This window comes from Rhamphochromis longiceps, linkage group LG11, assembly GCF_057381845.1.
Source record: "Rhamphochromis longiceps isolate RC_006_pf linkage group LG11, R_longiceps_female_GT1.1, whole genome shotgun sequence".
Taxonomy (NCBI): Eukaryota; Metazoa; Chordata; class Actinopteri; order Cichliformes; family Cichlidae; genus Rhamphochromis; species Rhamphochromis longiceps.
In genome coordinates, this window is record NC_140567.1 from 11,758,492 (window position 1) to 11,779,942 (window position 21,451).

Genomic DNA, 21,451 nt, shown 5'->3' on the forward strand with positions numbered 1-21,451 from the left:
AAAAAACAGAGCTGGAAGGAAATTAAATGGCTGAATATACTTGTGCAAATCATTTCATAAACATGACCTCAACGTATTGTGAGTCACATAATTTGCTAGATATTTAACTTAAATTGTACCATTATGGATTTCTCCTACCCCAGTCTCCGTCATGCAGCCTACTGCAGCTCAACATACTGGACTTAAAAGAAAAAAAAAACAAACAAAAAAAAACCCACTGCATTTTCTCTGTGTTTCCTCAAGAGGGAGGCATTTCTGCAATAACAGGTCAAGAAAATAGATGACTGTATGAACATGTGGCCTGACTACGTTTCTATCAACCTTATAATTCATGGTTATAGATGTAAGGCATATATGGAAGATTAAAACAATTTAAGAATTGATACTGCAATTACACTTTCCTCAATATCTTTAACATGCGTTATACAGTAAAGCTAAATTCATAATTACAAATAGAAATTTTTTTCACTGCAAAGGCTTTCTTGTACTGATGTAGAAGTCATTGCACCCCAACCTCACATAATAAAACCTCTGTTACAGAATGACCCAATAACACTGTGACAGACAGGAGGAGTGTTGATGCTTCTTTAATTCCATCGGCGAGTCACATTAACAAGTTATATCATAGCAGTCCTGAACAAATTCAAAACTCTCAATCATCAAAATGCATTAACAAAATAAAAACAAAAACTTATTCAGAAAAAAGTTTGAAGTAAAGCTACAGGAGAAAAGTAGTTCAGTTTCATGGTCCATATACAGTGAGCCATCAGAAAGTTAATATCGCTCTTTCAGAGTACACAAGTCTTTCGTCTTAGGCTCACTGTTAGATAAACTGTTTAAGCAGGCAGTAATAGCATACAAGTTCTCTCATAGGTTTACATTTTCTCAGACTGATACAAAGTCAGGAAAAACACTGCCTCTACTGAGGTACCTGAAATGAAAATATGTGAGTGGAGGGAGACAAAAAAGTCATGAAAGGAAATTTAAATAGTATTTTCATATAGCCCCAATGCAGAATTGTTCTGAATATAAATACTGACTATATAAAAAGCAGATCTTTGACTTGAATACATATAGTACATCATCATCCTCTGACCGTCCAGTGGAGCTTTCCATTTAAAATAAAACTGCAGGAGGGGTTACTGTGGCTCAATAAATCGCATTCTGTCAGGTGCTGAAATATTGACTTCCTGTTTCAGCCGTAATTCAAAATAAGATTCCCCATTTATATACAAAAACAGTATGGTTTCAAACATACAGAGTGAACTGTTAACTATGCATTAGAAAAATCACATCACTAAGAAGTACATTTAATACTTATCCATTTCACGGTGCAAACAGGTTTAAGTCATTCAAATCTTTACACTGATGCCAAGTCCCAGAAGTTCACAAATTCAATTTCAGGCTACAAAATTTCCACAATCCTGAGATGTTGCAGAAAAGTAGGGCTAAAAAGGGAAGGGGGGGGGGGGGGGGGGGGGGGGGGGGGGCAGCTTTCTTTGTGATCTATACTTTTCTCTGTGCTCCCTTTACTGTAACAAATACATGAGAAAAAAAGAATCACATTAAAATGACCTACAATACTGTTGTCTACAAATGCAACATGCTTTAGAGCAATGTGAAATATTTAAGAAGGAAAAGCTACTAAAGTGCAAGCACAAATCGATAAAACTTCAATGACAAAGTATGGAGACAATACCAAAAGATTGTCATGACATGTGTGCAGTCTGGAGTGTCTGTATGATGTGGCCCGTCATGTGGCGGTTCTTCACCTCAGGGCTCGACATATGTACACACTCACACTTTACTTAGTTCAACCTGCACACATCACACATTAGTAAAACAAGGAGGAAGGGGGGTGTGTGTGTGAAAAAGACAGAAAACAAAACTTTTGAAACCTTAATTCCTTAGGAAAATGTCCACTGGAGATCAGTGCCGAGTGGCTTCCAATTGTGACAAGATTGTCTATACATTCTTGATTTTCGCATAAAAATTCTACAGATTCAAGGCTATCATCACGAGTAGTAATAATATAGCAATAAACCTTTCATAGTGTAAGAGGAATACAGCACAAAAACAACTGCATTATTACACAAAGAAAAATAAAATGTGGCTCATTTATCAACAATAAAATCTGCAGAGAAGATCACAGATCTTTGTCATGGCAGTGAAAATAAAAATCAGTCATATACGTATATCAAAAATTCACAAAATGTCCTGCATTTGGAATATTCAAAATGCATATAAGAACTCTTCAAAAGCATACATCTTGAGAAGGCTTAAGAGATGTGAAATATTGCTTCACTGAAAGCCATAATGGGATACACATATACACTATGAATGATCACAGATGAGATGGAAATGTGATTTAAAATAATCTCCCAAAATCCCTCATTTTATTTGTTTCCAAAATAAAATAAATAAATAAAATAAAAATAAAATAAAAATCTGACCAAAGAACTAAATGAGGAACTACTTAACCTTAATTTTTTATTAAATCCCTTCACTGTCATTAAAATTGAAATCACAACCTCACCCCCTTACTGAGTGACTAAATCAGACCCCCTGGAGGGAAGGGGGGGGGGGGGGGGGGGGGGGGGGGGAATCCAAAAGTAAAATTACAGGCGGACATTTCAAACAACAGACTGGTCCCTCAAATGGGGTGTATGAAGCACAATGTTACAGATGACTAAGGAGCAAACTCCATCCTGGAAGTCATTAGGGAAGATTAATTGACAATAATATGGTCCTACAAGGATAACAGTGTAATGCAGAAAATACACTTTTGCCTTTAAAATATCCAACTAAGCTACTTAACTGAATGTGCTTTCAGTGGTCACGTACAGTGATGTTTTTCCACTCTTTTCAACATTACACAACTAGCTCAAAAGGACAGTAACAAACCTAGAAGGTGACGTGAAATCATCAAATGCATTTTTGGTCCAAGTGTAATTTCTTTTAAAACATAAAAAAAAAAAAAAAAAAAAACTTATGCGGGTGAGAAATGACCAAACTGTGGAATGTACATGCATGTGATCCATTGAACGCCAAAAATTGTGACATCATACAAGTTTTTCAATTTTGTCTCTGAACCCTGAGCGAAATCAAATATTATATTTATGTACAAATACATCCACACACACCAGGCTCATAGCAAGTACGACCACAAACTTGCAGAGACCCTAGTTAACCTCAAATGTGGCTATTGAAGCTAAATGCTTCAAGTAGTCCAACAGTTGTCACTGGTACCCTCAGGCCTTCCTTTTTCAGCACTTAATCCTCAATCCTGCTTAAATTAACTTGAGCCCATCCTTTCTGCACTTTCTACTCAAAAGGCAGCTATCATAAAGAGAGGAAATGGATAAAAGTTACAAATCAATGATAACCAAATACAGATGACTGGGGGCTCATTTTGTTCAGTTTCCCCTCATTTATATATTTAAAAAATAATAAAAAAAAATATCAAACAAAAGGACAGTCCATACTCTGTTAGAGGGAAAAGAATTTGCCCTAGAAATTTTAATATGTGCCTGCGCTTCAAGTATTCAAGTATTGTAACCCTAACAGCCATTGTTTGGCATTCTGACAAATCTTACTATGGAAGAGGAAAAAAAAGTAACAAAATAAACCTTTTAGAGGCTGAAAATCTCATAAATTTCACGGATACAATGGTAATAAAAGGTTATGGTAAACTTGATTTTTGTATTTGTGATTAATGAAAGATAGTCCCTTCTTATTCAGCAATTTACAGCTCTCCTTACACAACACTCCTCTCACCAGGAGAGGGGTTTGCTTTCCCCATCCAATTTCTCTAAACTCTTTTAGTTGTGTTTCTTGAGTCCATCTATTGTGCCATCGTGGTCGCTGAATTCGGGACAGATACCATTAGCCGTTTTGCTGGTGGCGGCGGCTCCTTTCACTTTCAGTGTCGACAGGCTGGGTTGGGTTTGGTGATCATTGTAGGGAGCACTGTGGAGGTCTGTGTTTTCTGTGTACAGGTAGTCGTCAGCAAAGTCTTGGTGGTGCTCCACAAAGTTTCTGAACTTGTCTGCGAAAAGACCACATGGGGGTGCCAGACACAAAGGCAGCATTAGGAAAAACTGCCAAGAGACTGAGGGCATCTTAAAATAAAGTGTCCTGGTTGTCAAATCTAATCCAATGCATGAGGGGGAAAAAAACTCACTTTGATAACTAATTATAGCTCAAAAGAATTCAGTGAAATATTTTTATGGCCGTTTTATTCGATCTCTTACCAAATGTGATCTTCCCTGTGTTGTCCACGTCAATGGCGGTAAACAGATGTGACACGCTGATGTGACTCACGCCTAAAGCTGTCTTAAGTATAACTGCTAACTCGCTTTCTGTGATGGCACCATCCTCCTCTGCCTCAAACATCTGGGGAAGAGGAAATATGATAAGATTAAAACATTCTCCTTGGCTTTGCTTTAGGGCCACTTGAACAGCATATAAGGTGACAGCCCTTGCTCAACTCAAATATCAAGCAAGTAAGAAGAGAAGATTATCATGCTCTTCTCACCTTACTTCATCAAGCTGATTTATAGATACCCAGAGTAACTGATCGGCTTCAGTGAAACCCTAAATGCACACTTCATCAAGCATTTTGAAAGGTTTTGAAATATGGGACAAATATAAATGTACTACCCAGAAGATGCGTTAATGGAGCAAATGTTATGCTGGTGCTTATGAAGCACAAAACTATTCTGCCAGTTGGTCAGATAAGCATAAATCTTACCTTAAAGGCCAATTTCATTGTTTCCAGAGTTTTGGCAGGCCTGCATACAACAGATAAGGCTATCACATATTCTCTAATATCCATTCTGTTATCTTCATGCTGAAAAGACAAGAGACCACAATAAAAATAAAATCAGACTGTGAGCAAGACTGCTATGTTTCACAGAAGCATCTGGCCGATAGCCATTTAGGTCAAAAACACATTGCAGCAACAAATCTTTTCTTGTTTAGGTTCCATTATGCAAATATGCACACTGAGTTTAGTTTAAAGAAAGCGCATACAATCCAGTTTTCTAGAAGCACTTTCTCATCAGACTACTTCAATCACGCCCCAAACTAGAACGAATATTGCTTCAGTTGTGCATTTTTCTAAAACTGCTGTTCTGTATCTGCATAATAAAAACTAAACGTGAAAATAATAAAACAAAATGCACTCAAGTAGCAGCAGTAACCACTGTGAAAGACTGCAGAGCAATCATGGTTATTAGTAAAAGGTCGCTGCAGTTTTTACCTCGTCAAAAAGACCAAACATGTCTCGCAGCATATCTGAAACTGGCACATCAAGGAAGTGTGCAAAGCCTTCCAGTCCCAGCTTCTGCCCCTCAAGCTTCCTGGCTCTGTTCCCATACTCCTGCAAAACCTTCTCGGAGTTCTGTGGTTTCAATCTGGGACAGCGATGACATAATAACATAAGAATAACAGTGTAAGCAAAGAGAGAGGGGAAAAAAATGAGAAGACTTGTGCTCCTGAGAATGAGCAAGCTATGACAACTCTATAGACTTTACAGTTATACTGTATAATATTTATGTGCTCCGTTCTACTCATTTGCATTTTCCCCCCCAACAAGCTACATGTTTTTCATTGTTTCGACTCTTTCATTCTCTGCTAGGCAAAACGCTAAATCCCTGCAGTGTTGGGAGAATATTTTGCCTTCCTCACCCTTGTGCCCCTTACTTAGTCATCTTTGATAGGTTTATTGCCTTGGAAAGTTTGAATGACTCACCCCAGTCTCCTGACAAGCTTGGCAAACTCCAGCAGACAGGTGTCGACTGGCAGCCTCAGCTGGCCTTCTGCCATGGCCAGCTGGCAGTCTTCAAATGAATAATCTGTGATGGGTACCCCCAGGGCTCTGTGCACCACACAGGAGAGATAATGATGGGACATCAGTTTGTGCAAATCAATATGAACTTTGCTTAAGGCCAATAACGCAGAGAAAGTATCTGATACATCTACTTTGAAGTTGGGAACAATGTTCCAAGTTTTCTCCATGAATCTGCAGAGCTGAAGTTTCCCCATGTGTAGCTCAAAGCAATAATGCACAAAATGTAGTAATCTAATAGGCAAGTATAGCCCTTACACAGCATAAGACAATGATAACTAGGTGGTTCACATTCATTTAGGATTGTATTTTATATATAATTATTATACTTCTAAAGAAAAATGCAAAGTTTCTAAACAGTGTATACTTTATTTAATAATTAGATGACAATGGAAATCTAAAAGATGTGGATTAATACAACTTTACAGCTAGAGACATTCACTGCATTCACCGTTTTTAAATGAAGAAGCAAAATTGGAATTGGAATAATAACCTCAGTCAACTTTGTGTTGTGTACATAAATTGTTGAAATGTATATAATATGATCAATTATTTCAACATACTTAGCCATGATACGTCTCACATTGATGGCAAAGAGTGCAGGATTCTTCTTCTCCTCCTCTGAGGGTGTATAGATGGGAAGAAACTGTAGAAAGCCCCCCCAAAAATATCTTTTTTAAAATCATTAGCATCTCTCTCAGAGTCATATTTTTCATACGGGTAGATATGCAATTATCTGTATTGACAGTAATGCACACTTACCTCTATCACAAACTCATTGTGTAACTGGCAGAGTGTCAGCCATAAAATTTGGAATCTGGATAATAACAGGACATCAACAACAACAACAAATTACAAACAAACAAACAAAAAAAAAAAAAGGAGAGCCCTGCACAGACAACACGTCAACTGAAAACCTCTTACATTTTTCTTGTTGTTTATTTAATTTTCTTAATGCACAAATTTTCAAACCCTTTAATATTTAAGTTCCAGCTGGGAAAGCTTAAGGTAACGTGCGAGAATAAATTAATTAAAACACTGTCAAATTATCAAGTCATGTGAGATTGTGTGTAAATACTATGCAATTTCCATATTTGTCATTTTGAGTTTAGTTCTTTATTTATGTCTGATTTTGACTTAAAACAATGTTAGTTACAGTATGTAAAGAATGCACAAAGTGTTAAATTAAGAAAGTGTGAAATTCTGTACTTACGCTCCTGGGCCTTGCCATGTCCATGTGATTGAGTCCTGTTAAAAATAAATAAATAAACAAACAAACCACATGAAGAAGAGACAAATTATTAGTCTCTCAAACACACTTTTACTTTTTATTTCTTGGTTCAAGTGATAACTTTGCTCCAGCTTTCTTTCTCACAGGCAGCTTATTTTCAATCAGTTTAAAAATGATTACAGTGTAATTATTTTATGGTAAGTTAAGTGTGCAATTAAATACTCAACTCTAGCACATTAAAATTCAGTTTGGACAAACATTTTTCAGACACCCCCAACAAGCATTTCATACAGGTTTCAATATGTTACAGTTTTGATGCGTTTACTCAGAGCGAAAACATGTATTAGCTTTACACTTCACCTGGATACGTGCTTAGGTTTCCAAAGCTAAGAGATTCATTGTGCTAATGATTATTTATTCTTTTAAATTTTGGAAGGCTTCTATCCTTTTATGGACATTTCCAAAATAAGGTTGCTCCAAAAAAATGGAAATGCTATGTTTAATCCCTTAAATGTAAACACAGTAAGATAATGTGTGTCAATAAAATTCAAAATCCATTATGCTTCATGGCAGACTGAATTTTTTTTTTATTACCATTATATTAAAAAGTCTACTGTTCTCACGCAATGACACCTATTAAATGCAAATGAGGCAGCCCAGGAATTAATATTCACACAGACTAGCTAGAAGTTATTAAAAATTGGTTTCTGTACTTCGTTCTAATGCTTTGCGGCTGAATACAGATGGGCAAAATGGGCATCACTAGCGTTTTTTCTCAGCTAGAGTGATTTCATATGGCTGAAAAACTAAGTTCTTCTGGAATCGCTTTTAACTCTTTAAAGCTGTGGAACCCACCCCCTTTCTTTCCTCTAGCTGTGGACACCGACTTCATTTTCATCAGACATAATTTTCATATGTAAAATTATGTCTCAGAAAGCTGTTATGCTTTTGAATGACTAAATTCTGCAGTCATAGTAAGATAATTTGCTGTGATATCAGCAGATAACAGCCTTGCTGTGCATCATTGCACAGTTATTATCATTGTGCATGAATTTCGGCATCATAAAAGTAAAGCCAATAGTGCCATCATGAGGAAAAAAATGGCAAAACAAATTGGCATCAATCAACAAAACATTTTGGGTATTTGAAAATTCCATAACAAAAGCATCATGGTTAACCAGTCAATTGGTTTGAGGAACAAAAAGGGCGATGAGTGCTTTTCCAAATAAAATGAATTAATGCCACAGGACACGATTCTAGATTTGTTTTGTTTTTTTCTACATTTCACAGCTCCTATTTCTAATCTATCACCTAATGACAAAAAGGCTAAGGGGGGAAAAAAAAACAACTTTTTGCCAATTTACTTACCAGTTTATTAGGGTAACGAATGACCACAGGCTGCACTGGTACAGCTGGGATGAAGGCCCCTACGAGGATTTAAAAACAACAACAAAAACAAGACAGGAGACTAGTTTTCATCTGTTATATTTGTAAAGGAAACATGCTGGTCTAAGAAAAAATTAGAATAGCAATTACACAGTTAAAAAAGAAAACAAAACAAAAAAAAAAAAAAACATGGGTACTTACCTGGCTTAAAGGTGATTAGGCAGGATCTATTGGTGCACGTTCCCTCTGGAAAAATCATGATCTGTATGTATGAGAGGGAAACTAGTTAGTGGTTGATGTTTACTGCAATGTCTGGTAAAAACAGATCATGGCATTCATGCATTTAATTGGTGCAACATGGTGACTCTTGCATAACTTCACCAACTTACCTGAGGCCATTCTCCTCCAGAGCGGGCTCTGCGTTTGATCTCCTCCACAGTCTTCTTCCTGGAGTCCTGGTCTGACCGGGAAACGAACACCGGCCTGATGTACTTAATCAAAGCTTGAAGCAGAAGGAAGACAGTGGAGGAAATTCAGATAGAAATTACTTGAGAAGCCATTGCTGCAAACAACAAATACTTCTATTTCTGCAATAAATATCCCAATCGTAAATGTAGAACTGTCAAACATCAAAAGCACAAACGCTTCACTACACAGAATAATTTAATTGGGCAGAGATCTAATCTTTTGCAGGCACAAAACTCAATCAAAAGTCTAAAGTTTTTAACACAAAGGAAAAACCGTATCCAATAATGACTGGGATTAGATACATTTCAAGCAAAAACGCATAATTTTATGAAAATCTGTAAGATCCACAAAAAGTTTGCAGGATTAAATCATTGTTAAATATATCTTACATTGTACTTGCATTTCCTTTTGCTGTAAGAAAAAAAAAAAATTAATGGTGTACTTTATTCAGTGAGTATAACTCATAAATATACAGAAGGAGATACACAAATACAAGGAACACAGCTATTAAGGAACAAAAACTGTCACACATTTGATGTCAACTTCCTCTTTTGATGACAGATTAGGAAACCAATTCTGTACAATAACCCCCACCCACTCAGTGACATGCTGGCCAGTCACGGGAGCACAGTCGGTGACAGACTGAGATTACCCAAATCCACCACTGAATGACACAAGAAATCATTGCTGCCTGTGGTCATCTTTATGTACAGTTCCTCCATCTAAAGCACACATACACAATGCAGTAGTTGCACACCTTTAAGATCTGCACATACTGTACAGAGACAATAACAAAATAAGTATGATAAGAGAGGGACCTCAATTAAAACTTTATCCATATTCAATTTTGTTTGATATATTGGGATATCTATATATTAGAGCTATTTGTATTTATAAGAACCATTTTGTAGTATATTGTTTTTTAACTAGTTAATTTTCTTACTGCCTTGAGCAACTGTTTCCCCTGGGATTAATAAAGTATTCTGATTCTGATTCATCTAATGTTTAAATATAAGCCACGTTTCCATTGTAGGAACTCTGAGCAGGCAGAAGGTGGCACTAAAACACACAGGACATAACATACAGCCCTCTAATCATCATTGTTTTCATGACCATGAGACCATCGTCAGATGATGGGATAACTGATTTGAAACACCTCCGGCTGCGATTTCAATTCAGAGCACAACAAAACAACAGTAATGGTCAGTGCAACTATCGATCTGTGAAAAACAACCAGGGACAACAGGGGTAATGGTGGCTGTATGACTATTTGTTATGTCCGTCTATATGATATGATTCTTTTTATTTTGTTGACAGTGATACAGTTTTTGTGCTGGCAGTAGTTACACGCTGGAGCTTTTGTCAGTCCACTGCTGCTGGCTTGGTTGATGATAATCACCTGCATTTGAAACAAACTTTAACCTTTACATACTGACACAATCTACAACAACAGTGCTGAACCAGTTAACTGTGTGCATATTATCAGGTACAGAGCAACTGCCCAATGTAATGCTAGACCATTTATTTATTTGTTTGTTTTTCTAAGCCCTATCACTAAAATGTAAGGTGTAATGAGAACATTAACACTTGTTGCCACCCACTCCACCTTGCCTGCACTCTCTTCTTCACATCTATAGAGCACTGTCTATTGCTTTGGCTGGTTAACCCCTGGAGTGTAAATTTATCTACCCTCATAGCTTCACTGTTACACCCATCTCCCTCTCATTCACTGAATTTCATTCCTCTTCTCTCCAGGCTCTTTACCACCTGCTCTCCTCAACTCACTATAGATCACAATGTCACCTGTGAACACCATAGTCCATGGAGACTCCTATCTGATGACATCTGTCAACCTGTCCATCATAACTGCAAACAAAAAGGGGCTCAGAGCCGATCCCCGATGTAATCCCACCCCCCCACTTTGAACCCGTCTGCCACGTCTACTACACACTTCACCACTGTTTTGCTGTCCTCATACACTTTCTGCACCATCCTCATATACTACTACAGTTCCTCTCTTGGCACCTTATATGCTTTCTCCAGTTCCACAAAGACACAATGCAGCTCCTTCTGACCTTCTCTACTGCATCTACAGCGCTCTTTGTGCCGTAACAACAAAACTGCTCATTTCACAGCCAAAAAAGTACTCTTGAGTAATGCAGTGAAATTATTGTTGGTGCATAATAACTGAAAGAACAAATTTAAATATTTTGATTTTGATTTGATTTTTATTGATTAGCATTCAAATATCTCAGTGAAAACAGAACAAAGATCTACCACAAAGCAAGAAAGCATGAGACAAGGCTAATCAAAAGGTATTGGCTGAAGCATTTGCTTATTACGCCAACCCTTTTCACAAAATATCTTTTTGCATGCAGCTCGAAGCAAATAATAAAACAAAGCAAAAACCAAACAAACAAGAAAAAAAAAAAAAAAAAAAAAACTTTCCACCTTAGATAAGTAACTACATCAAAGCAAAAGAATCAAGAGGTTTTGTTTTTTTTGGGGTTTTTTTTTTTTTTGCTCTTTTCATTCTTGATTTATATATTTTTCTAATACTCTATTTTTAAACAAGGAAAATGAACTACACCTTTTTAAATCACTGTCATAACTATTCCACAGGTTAACTCCTCTAACAGAAACACATCTCTGCTTTATATTTGTCCTCATCTTGTTTTTTTTTAAAGAAATCTGTTCCCCTTAAGTCATACTGACTCTCTCTGACTTTGAACAGTCCAATATATGTGCAATCTGTGCACTAGTAGACGTGCAAAGGGACATGTGCAATGACAAACAGGAAACTGAGTAGGCAAAGACTAGGGTTAAAGACTTTGTAGAGCAGAAGCATCTTTCGTTTTACCGAGACCAAAAAAAAAAAAAAAAAAGCCTCTCTTTGCTCATACAGAAAGTCAACAGAAAGAGAGCAGTTTGAGAGTAGTAAGGGAACAAAATGAAGAAAGAAGAAGGTGAGACCATGACAAGAAGAAGAAGAAATGATTTCAACTGTGAGCTGTCTGCTGACAGGAAGGGATTACATCTCTCGCAAGAACCCTACAAGTCGCTCTGCACACGTCATTCTGGCTGATCAGGTCTTAATGCTTATTCTGGATTCCACGTGGCCATGCCCTTGTGCTTGGTTCCTACTGCAAGTCCAAAAGGACTTGTCACCCTAAAGAACATTAGAGGCCCTTTAACATTTTAGGGAAAGCCAATATTGAGATAGTAGAAACAATAGAATAACAGCATAAAATTCAATATATTTTTACAATTTCAAATGCATTCATTTGCATTTTTTACACTTTAGCCCAGCTAATCCAAATCATAATAGCTGACTGCATATTGTTTAAACAGACAATTTGCCAATAAACAAATATGCTGAAATATGGTCGTAATCCTGCAACACAAGTAAAGCTGCTTTAACTTGGCCGAGCTTCACTCAGCCTGGAACTAACAATGTGGCTAATTACTGACTCAGCAGGCAGAGCAGGAGGAGAAAGGCAGGCAAAAATAACACATAAACACCTTCACAGCATGTTCTGCTTACGGGGACATAAGATCCGGTGACTGAACTGGCAATTGAGAAGACTGTTGAACTTGCAGCCTAGTTGATAGGATTTGACTTATATTATTGTACTGAGTGCGTCTAAGCAAGTCCTGCCGGTCCTCTGGATGTTACTCTGAGTTGTGCAAAGACAAGGCCACACAGCTAGCTAAATAAGCATTTGGCTTTGTGGGATCTATGTCTGGCTATGAATAAAATTAAAAAAAAATCATTAGTCTGAGTGTCTTTTATCCAGACACTTATATTTTGTATTTTGACTTGGCTCCTTTTGACATGTTTGTGGGTTAAAGAATGTTGTGAGTACAGTGTAACACTGAGCATTCAAGTTTGACTTTTTTTTCTTTTTAACAAAATTACCTTGTTTAGTCACAGTTGAAAACTCAAACGTGTTGTTCTGGAGTATAATATCTGCTTTCATTACAGCATAGCATCTGTATTTTCTTTGTCTTTTTTTTTTTTGAGGTATAGCACTGCTATACCAAGCTACACAAGGCTGAACAAAAACCAAGCTACACTTGCTTTTAACTTATCAAAATTAAATGCAAATCAGAGTGGGCAATCCCCTGTTGACTGTAACGGCAGCAAAGTCATGGGAACTGTCTTACTGATGCTGTACTGATAATCTTCCCCTTTGTACAAGCCACATACCACAAATATCATCTTTCCCTCACGTGCTGCTGAAATGCATCTAGTAACTCACTGTCATGAGCAATGAGATTTTGTTTTTGTGTGTGCCTGTGTGTTCGTGTGTGTGGTGGTGGGGTTACTTACTTCCCCAGAGAGGTATATCCTTGCTCTCAGCCTTCATGACAATTGAGGACATTGTCATGGTGACTGGGATGGCATCAAAGTAAGAAGAGTGGGGTGCCAGGGTAAGGATAGGTGCTTCTGTAGGCAATGCCCTTCGCCCTTTCACAGTCATCCAATGGAACCCTCCCGCAAACCACATGACTCGCATGATTATTCTCAGAATGATGTCCACCAGTCTGGAAAACAAGATCATCCATGTGTGAGAAGCACTTTTCACTTCTTGCAAATAAAAGAAAACACTTTAAATGATATAGCATAATTTATTAAAACAGCAGTACCAATATTCACAATAGAGTCATAAGGGACACAGGATTAGTGTTGTAAGTTGCTATGGAAAATAAACTGCGTCAATAATTGGTGACCAGAAGCGAACTGACACCATAACCACCTGTAATGCACAGTGTGGGGTCTAGTTCTTCAAATGTATTACTTCTCACGCTGTTTCTTCACTAACATTACCGGTGAGATCTCACAACTTAAGACAGAATTATATCCGTCATCTTTCCAGTCAAGGCCAATCAAGAAACTAGCTATAATTTAAGTTTCACTAAAAAACACCTTTTACCAGAAGTATCACAAAATTTCTATTTGACACACAGCACTTTAAGTACATCAGAGCTTTAAATTCAACAAAAAGTGCTTGGTTGGTATCATCATAAAGTGAGTAAGACAGCAAAGACTAGCTGGAGAACTGTGTGCTTTAACCCTACAGGGCCTGCTGTCAACAGCCAAACTAAACTTGATATTAACGATGCTCATGATTATGCAATTGTTTCTTGTCTTAAAAATCAATAAATTCCTCAATTTATACTGGCTACTGTCAGGAGGAAGTAGGCACCACCTCCACAACTAAATTATAGAAAGACTGTGCTGGATTGGCAAAAACATGTTTGAACATGGATGCTATCGTACAAACTCAACAAACATAGGAAGTCACATACTTTGACAAATTTCATTGTGCAGTTCCTTCGAAAACATAAAATGAGTAATGCAAGGGAAGCACATCACAAATCTACCATAACAATGCACATTAGTTTAACAGTACTAGACTCTGCATTCTAAACTCCCTCATTCAAGAGGGGTCGCCATAGCTCCATGTTTGAATGCCCACAACTCCAAAGGGAAACCAGGGATCTTTCATTTCTTAGGCCGATGTGCAAATCATTACACTATGGAGCCACTCGAGCTTAATTACTGAACTTTGAGCCAGTTCTACCAGTTGTTTTTTTTTTTTTTTTAATTATCGAAAGCTATACATTAAAAAACACCCACCTTCTCCAGAGGCACTGGGGTTCAACGGTGGTCTCGGAGCGCCCCACTGAGGCAATGAAGGCAAAAGGCCAGGCCAGCAACATCATGAATGCAGCTATGAGTAGACGGATGGGGAATAGCGTGACTGTCATTAACGCAATCTGTGAAATAGAGAAAAAGCAAAAAGATCAGTTATTTTCTATACTGCTACAGTTCTTATTTGTAAAAGGATGACTTCAGCCTACAGAATGAATCCATGACTGAAGTGATCTCTTACAGGATGGGTATGTCAGCAACTTCATAGCTGTTCAGGTTGCCAAACTGGAGCTTTAATGGTCGAACAACAATGGTCTCAGGCTGCAGTTCAAACAAGTAAAATGACTGTGTGTTTGTAAAATAAGCAACACACACAAACAAGTGCCTAATATGTGTGTCCTACACAGTATAAATGGCAGCGAGTTTGCAGCATGGCCTCTAAACATAGCTCCTATAATTTAAGACTACGCAATACAAATTTGTCTTATGGGTTTACTTCCTATACTCACAAGCAATATCCTTTAAAGCTGACATGTTATATACCAAGTTGTGCATTCTTAGAGGCTCTGATAATCCTTGCACCTCACTCTAAAGATTCAGTTATGACTGTTTATTTAAAAGCTATTCATGACCCTGATAGCACACCTTATCTTTTGTCAATATTTGTCCTGATAGCAAGCACTGCTGTTAAACATCAAGTCTAAGTGGCCTACCTTATCAGGAGAGAGTTCTTATCTAACAGCAAATTCAGTTTAAACTGCATTTTAAAATGCCAAACACATTCTCAAAAAAGGGGGCTGGGGGTTCCTGTTGTTAAGAATGTCTTAACCCAGCGGTCCCCAACCTGTTTTGCGCCACGGACTGGTTTATGCCCGACAATATTTTCACGTACCGGCCTTTAAGGTGTCGCGGATAAATACAACAAAATAAAACTAGTACCGGTACCGAAAAAAAGAAGATTTATTCATAACACACGTGAAAAGACCCAGGAAAACAGAGTTAACGATAAAAACAATAACAAAAGAACGCTGAAAACCGATAAAAACCCTGAAAACTATACATTTCACACCTGAGCCTCAACTCTCGCGGCCCGGTACCAAACGACTCACGGACCGGTACTGGTCCGAGGCCCAGGGGTTGGGGACCGCTGTCTTAACCTGTGCAATGTTGAAAGATCAATTCAAAGCACAGGAATACATGAATGTCAACAGGCAATGCTAGTAAAGGGACTCTTTGGAATTTAAGAGGTATAGCAATATGCTAAAAAAACTTTATTTTAGGGCTTATAATGTAATCAAATATAAAAATGTTATCTAACAGACTGTATAAATCTTTTTTCTGTCCTAATTAAAGTCCCAAGAGGCTGAAAACAATGTGCACTGTTAAACCACATAATCATACATCAGCTATACACGCAGTTCCACACTAACCTCAAAGATGATTTTTTGTGCATTTGGGTTTTTTTTTCCTTCCATTTTTAAATATCAGCAAAAATACAAAAACAATAGATTTTAGCCTGTGTTTAAGGAGATGCCAACAAATTAATAGTAAAACACTTCTCTGAATTAGCAGCATTGACAAATAAAAATCCAAGCGAATTGCATATGCCCAGAGGGTTTTTGTTTAACCACTCCCTCTCGTTTTAGCGCTGATGAGTTAGAAAAGAAAGAAAACCCTTAATGTTCACTTGATTTGGAAATATTAACGTGCAAAAGTATAAGAAAAAGACAGTGCTTCTGGGAGTGGACTTTCAAACGAAAAAAAAAAAAAAAATGAAGCTGAGATTTAGTTTAGAGAACAGTGATGGTTCTTCGCAATGCTAATGCCAACAGTAATACAGTACGCAGTGGTCTGCCAATCAATCTATGCTCTATCAGACCTGCAGTCTGCAATCTTTTCTGTGTCATTTCATGTTCAACATTTATAAACTACAACTTTTACATGAGCAGGATCATACCCCTCATACTATTATTCAGTGTGGATGTAGATGCTGGATACTATAGAGCAAATGCTGAAGGCCATTTAGTTATGAAGGGGCAGGAGGTATTGTTTTCCAAAGCACTATACACAACTGATGTGCCCACTCTTGATGTCAGACCACATAAAACTTCTAATTATACTAAAAAGTTACCACAATATCATCGCTCATCGAGTAGTGAATCACAGCGATTATCATATACAGGACAGCATTTTGCTAGCGAACCCTGTGTTCTGGCATTCATGTAGGAAATATTATTTAATGGTACGGTTTTGTGCAATTATGAGAAGTTGTAAATGTTTCCACTTTCACTACACAAAGACAGATTTGGGCCTTTAGGTTAGGCTTGTCAAAATCAGACTCCTAAGATTAGCAGAATGCATTGTGACACCTCACCAGCTTTTGAAGCTTCTCAGGAACAGTTCTTTGAAATAGAATATTGGCTGACCACAATCTAATCAAGAACATCACAAAATATTGCCATAAAGTCACCCTACTGATCAGCTCTCAGTCAATTAACTTGACTAAAGTTTACAGACATTGCATGAGCAACTTTATGTGGATTGAATGGGTAAGTATTGAATTACAAAGCCTCTAAAGTTGATCCAAGATTTAGCCACATTAGTCATTTGCCCCATTAGTAAGAATTATCTACCTTATTACGATTGCCTCTTTTTATAGAAATCCACTTTGAGCATCAGCAAAGCAGTGAAAAGAATTTATTCCTTTTAAAAATATGCAAAAGCAGAATAATTCTCAATTCATTAACAGCCTATCAGTTCCCAAGCCGTTAGCCTGCAAAACTATATAAAGTTAAAGCTTTATGGTTTGACAGCAACTCCTCTGATCCTGCTATTATTGTCCATTACTTAATTAAATTATCACCACACAACTGAGGCAGTCTTTCGCATTTGTGAAACACCAATGCAACACAAACTTCTTCAGTTTGTGCGTTTCACTAGAAAGACTGTGACAATGTCCGGTTTTACAATAAACAGAACATACTGCAGTTCCCTTTCTCTCTGAAGTGAAAACAGACTCTGTGGGTTGATCATTTGGATGTGAAAGCAAGACCTGAGCACGATGCTCTCTGTAGCCTCTTTGAGTGTCACTTATCAGTTGTCCAGTTGTTAGACTCAAAGTCTCATGAACAAGTTTTTATTTCTTCCCCTTTTGTTTATATATTAAACTTGCTGGAGAAACCACACTTTTGTTTTAGTCTTGAGGAACGGCTAATAAATGTAAGCCTATTCTCTTGGCTTTGATCCACCTATCTACCACACATTCTCAATTCTCCCTCCAGTCTCTATGGGGAAAAAAGCAACAAATAAAGAGATGTGCTTGACCTTCACCTAGTCACTATGTGTATCTGTAACACCATACTCTATTACAGAATGGCAGAGCTGCCTCATTCATAAACTCTGGCCTTCCCATTCTACTGTGCTGTGTTACTGAAAATACCTAACACATAGCTGTGCTGCAATTCCACATTGTTTACTAACACAGCACATATTACATTATCTATGTTAAGAATAAGCAGTCAATTGCAAGTAATTGTTTAGAATGAACGCACAGGTGCACACACATCTCTGTGTCAGCTATTTCGAGAGATCATATGAGGTTAACTACACATGGGCCATGTGTGCCTTTAATTCGCATGCAGTCCCAGTTTTCAAGAACATGACAGTCTAATACTCAAGCTTACAGATGATGACTGCAGGTTCTCATTATCTGTGCCTAATGCAACACGTAGCAAAAGTGGACAAGACAATACTGAAGGAGGTAAATCTGTGCAGGGTTCAAATTTCCGCTGAACGATGTCTGTACTTCTCACTTAAACAGTTTCATGACTTTAAAGTGAAACTGATCAGTGTAAGCCTAGTGGCTGCAAACCTGACTTGCTCTCCAATTAACTCCTTTTGCAGAGAAGCCCGAAAGCCCCAAAATCTGATTACGTGCAGCAGCAGTGACGAATAGCTGCTATAAAGTTTTGCTCCATCTTCAACGAGAAAGGCAAATTGTTTGAACATTAAGAGCTGTGGGGAAATCCATTTTATTTGTAGACAGGAGGAGGGTTGGAAAAAACGTGTCTGCCGGTTTACAACCCCCCTTCTCCAAATCCTCACGTGTTAATTGAACCGCGATAACCAACGAAGCCAGAGCAAAAAAGAAGAGAAGCATGTTTAAATAAACGACGTACACAAATGTTGTCATCCAATATAGTGAAACCCACCAAAAAACCTTTCTAATAGCCGGAGTAACAATTAAACAGCAACAAGCTAGGCCCCTCTTGGACAGGCAGCCATGCTCAAATAACTGACTTTCGTTCTCCTATTATAGAGACAGGGTGATTTACAAGCTTTACATCAGGTAGTCGTGTGTAAAATGGGACATTCTTTCTACAGTTAAGGCGATTGTTTTAAAGACCCCCCGCGCTTTCAATGGGGATTCAAGTAAGGCAGTAGAACCGACAAGATAGCGGAGAAAAAGCAACATGTATGTAGCTAATGTTAGCTGACTAGCTAATACTAGCTCAACTGAATGCATGCAATCAAGGGAATCAGTTAAATAACTGCCAGTATGACTCTGTGTCGCACTAAAGTGATAGTGTTCCACGGGCAGCTAAAACTGCATGAATAGGTTAAAAAATGCGTGCAAACACATACACAAAATTACCTTTGCTTTTTCCAGTGGGGTGAATTTCAAGACGTGCACAAAAGGGTTTCTGACCGGTGGAGCTTGATCCATTTTCTTTCCATCTCCTTCCATCACACATTGTCTGTTACTCGGCAACCTCATTTTTTATAGAGGTAATATTAGTCGTGGCTGCAGCTGTATTTCTTAATACTTCAGTCAGAAAACTGATTCTGCTTGAAAGGAAGGCTCTTCACGCAAAACGTAGCGTCCCTTATCTGTCTTGGACAGTGGCTAATTGAGCTGGCAGTGCAGGGCTATTAACGCTATCTCCCTTTCTTGGACAGCATGGAGGGATGATGACTGGCTCGAGGATTAGCTGGGGATGTCTGAAGTCGCCGATATCGCAGGAGTCCTTCCTCCACACCGTGCTCCCCAATCAAACCAGTCCGCTAGCTTTGGATGCTAACGGAGCCGCTGTTCCACTCGTCATGCATCACGCATGCGCAAGACAATCTTTCTTACCCATGTCGATCCCCTGTGCCCAGCATGGTGTGATGCTGCGTTCACATTTAACAAAAATGTCGTAATTTTAATAATTTGATCAATTTGCTCTACGTTTTGTTTGTATATTTGTATTTGGGAGGATATTTATTAATTTAGTTTCACTTTTAAAAAAATGAATATTTATAACACAAGCACACATAAATACGGTGTGCTTGTGGGTTAAAATTTATAGAATAGAATAGAATAGAATACCTTTATTGTCACTATACAGTTGTACTATGAGATACAGAGCATCTCCTACTCAGTGCAAACATGCTGGAGGGGCACAGTTCTGCAGCGGCTGTGGGGGGCGGCTGTGTTATCGGTGCATGTGTGAGTTCAGGGTGGTTATGGCTTTGGGGAAGAAACTGTTTTTGAGTCTGTGGGTTTTTGTGTTGATGCACCTGTAGCAGGCTGAACATGTTGAAACCCCAGGGTGGGAGCTGTCCTTGATAATGTTTGCTGCTCTGCTGAGGCAGCGGGAGGAATAAATGTCCATCAGGGAGGGGAGAGGGCAGCCGATGATCTTTTGTGCTGTCTTGACCACACTCTGAAGCCTCACTCTATCCGCCATGGTGCAGCTGCCGTACCATACCGTGATGCAGTAGGTTAGCAGGCTCTCAATGGATGAGCGGTAGAAGGTCAGCAGCAGGTTGGAGTTCAGCTTATACTTCTTGAGGACTCTCAGGAAGTGCAGCCGCTGTTGGGCCTTCTTGACGACTGCTGAGATGTTGTCTGTCCAGGAGATGTCAGCAGAGATGAGGACACCAAGGAACCGGAAGGTGTGGACCCTCTCCACACACTCCCCGTTGATGTAAAGGGGGGCCAAGTCAGTGCTGTGTCTCCTGAAGTCAACAATGAGCTCTTTGGTTTTCTTAGTAGAGTAGCGTGCATGTAGAGTTTCCCGTGACTGCAAAAGTACAGCAGAAGTGGAAAGGGAAACTACCAAGAAGGAATTCGATGTATCCTCTGGGCAGAGGAAAAGGGACACTTGGTGGCGGAACGAGGAAGTACAGGAAAGTATTCAAAGCAAGAGGTCAACAAAGAAAAAGTGGGGAGATGAAGGAAATAGACACGAATACTGGGAATGTAGGTGTACAGCAAAGAGGGATGTGGCAAGGGAAAAGGGCTTGACTCTAAGGAAGGATAAAGGGTCTTGTATCAATTGGCTAGGCAGAAAGATCGATCTGGAAAGGATGTGCAACAGGTCAGGGTGATTAAGGACAGAGTACTGAAGAGCGTGTTGAGAATTTGGAAGGAGTACTTTCAGGAGCTGATGAATGAAGAGGGAGGATGGATGAAGGACAGCTATTGAATCATTAAATGCAGAAGATTACTAAGAGTGAGGGAGGCCAGCTATGAAGAATATCAGAATCAGAATACTTTATTGATCCCTAGGGGAAATTATGTAGGGTGAATATGAAGGGTGAATGACAGACCTGTGTCGGTGTGGACCTGTCTAAAAATGCCTGAGGACCGAGAAGAATTGTTGTAAAGGTCAGGAGGAGTTGCACTGTGTCTTTGTGGATCTAGAGAAAGCATATGACAAAGTACCAAGAGAAGAACTGTGGTACTGCATAAGGAAGTCAAAAGTACGTAAGGGGTGGTGCAGGGTATGTATAAAGAGAGTCAGACAATGGCGAGGACAGTATACAATGAAGATTCATGGATGTAGTTGTGGCGTGGGTGTGGTCTCTG

The 21,451-nt window shown here is 38.5% G+C and overlaps 1 protein-coding gene across 1 annotated transcript; it reads right to left on the reverse strand.

Annotated features, from left to right (window-relative positions):
* Nucleotides 1-571: 571 nt before the first annotated feature.
* LOC146658621 (lysophosphatidylcholine acyltransferase 1) lies at nt 572-19,670 on the reverse strand. The gene is made up of 14 exons (XM_085422321.1): nt 19,250-19,670; nt 14,581-14,720; nt 13,270-13,484; nt 8,858-8,970; nt 8,670-8,730; nt 8,451-8,509; nt 7,065-7,099; nt 6,614-6,668; nt 6,415-6,497; nt 5,756-5,881; nt 5,264-5,417; nt 4,754-4,852; nt 4,254-4,395; nt 572-4,048 (listed from the first exon to the last, which is right to left on the reverse strand). Exons 1-14 carry the CDS (start codon nt 19,370-19,372, stop codon nt 3,822-3,824), a joined length of 1,632 nt encoding a protein of 543 aa, XP_085278447.1. The 5' UTR covers nt 19,373-19,670; the 3' UTR covers nt 572-3,821.
* Nucleotides 19,671-21,451: the final 1,781 nt, after the last annotated feature.

Bases quoted from the DNA above. Each gene is read 5' to 3' on its own strand.
- LOC146658621 (XM_085422321.1), bottom strand. From the start codon at position 19,372: ATGAGGTTGCCGAGTAACAGACAATGTGTGATGGAAGGAGATGGAAAG. The intron at 8,971-13,269 runs GTAAGTAACCCC...TTCTGCTTCAAG, and splicing joins GGATATACCTCTCTGGGGAA to CTTTGATTAAGTACATCAGG. The intron at 4,396-4,753 runs GTAAGATTTATG...CCTCTTCCCCAG, and splicing joins CAATGAAATTGGCCTTTAAG to ATGTTTGAGGCAGAGGAGGA.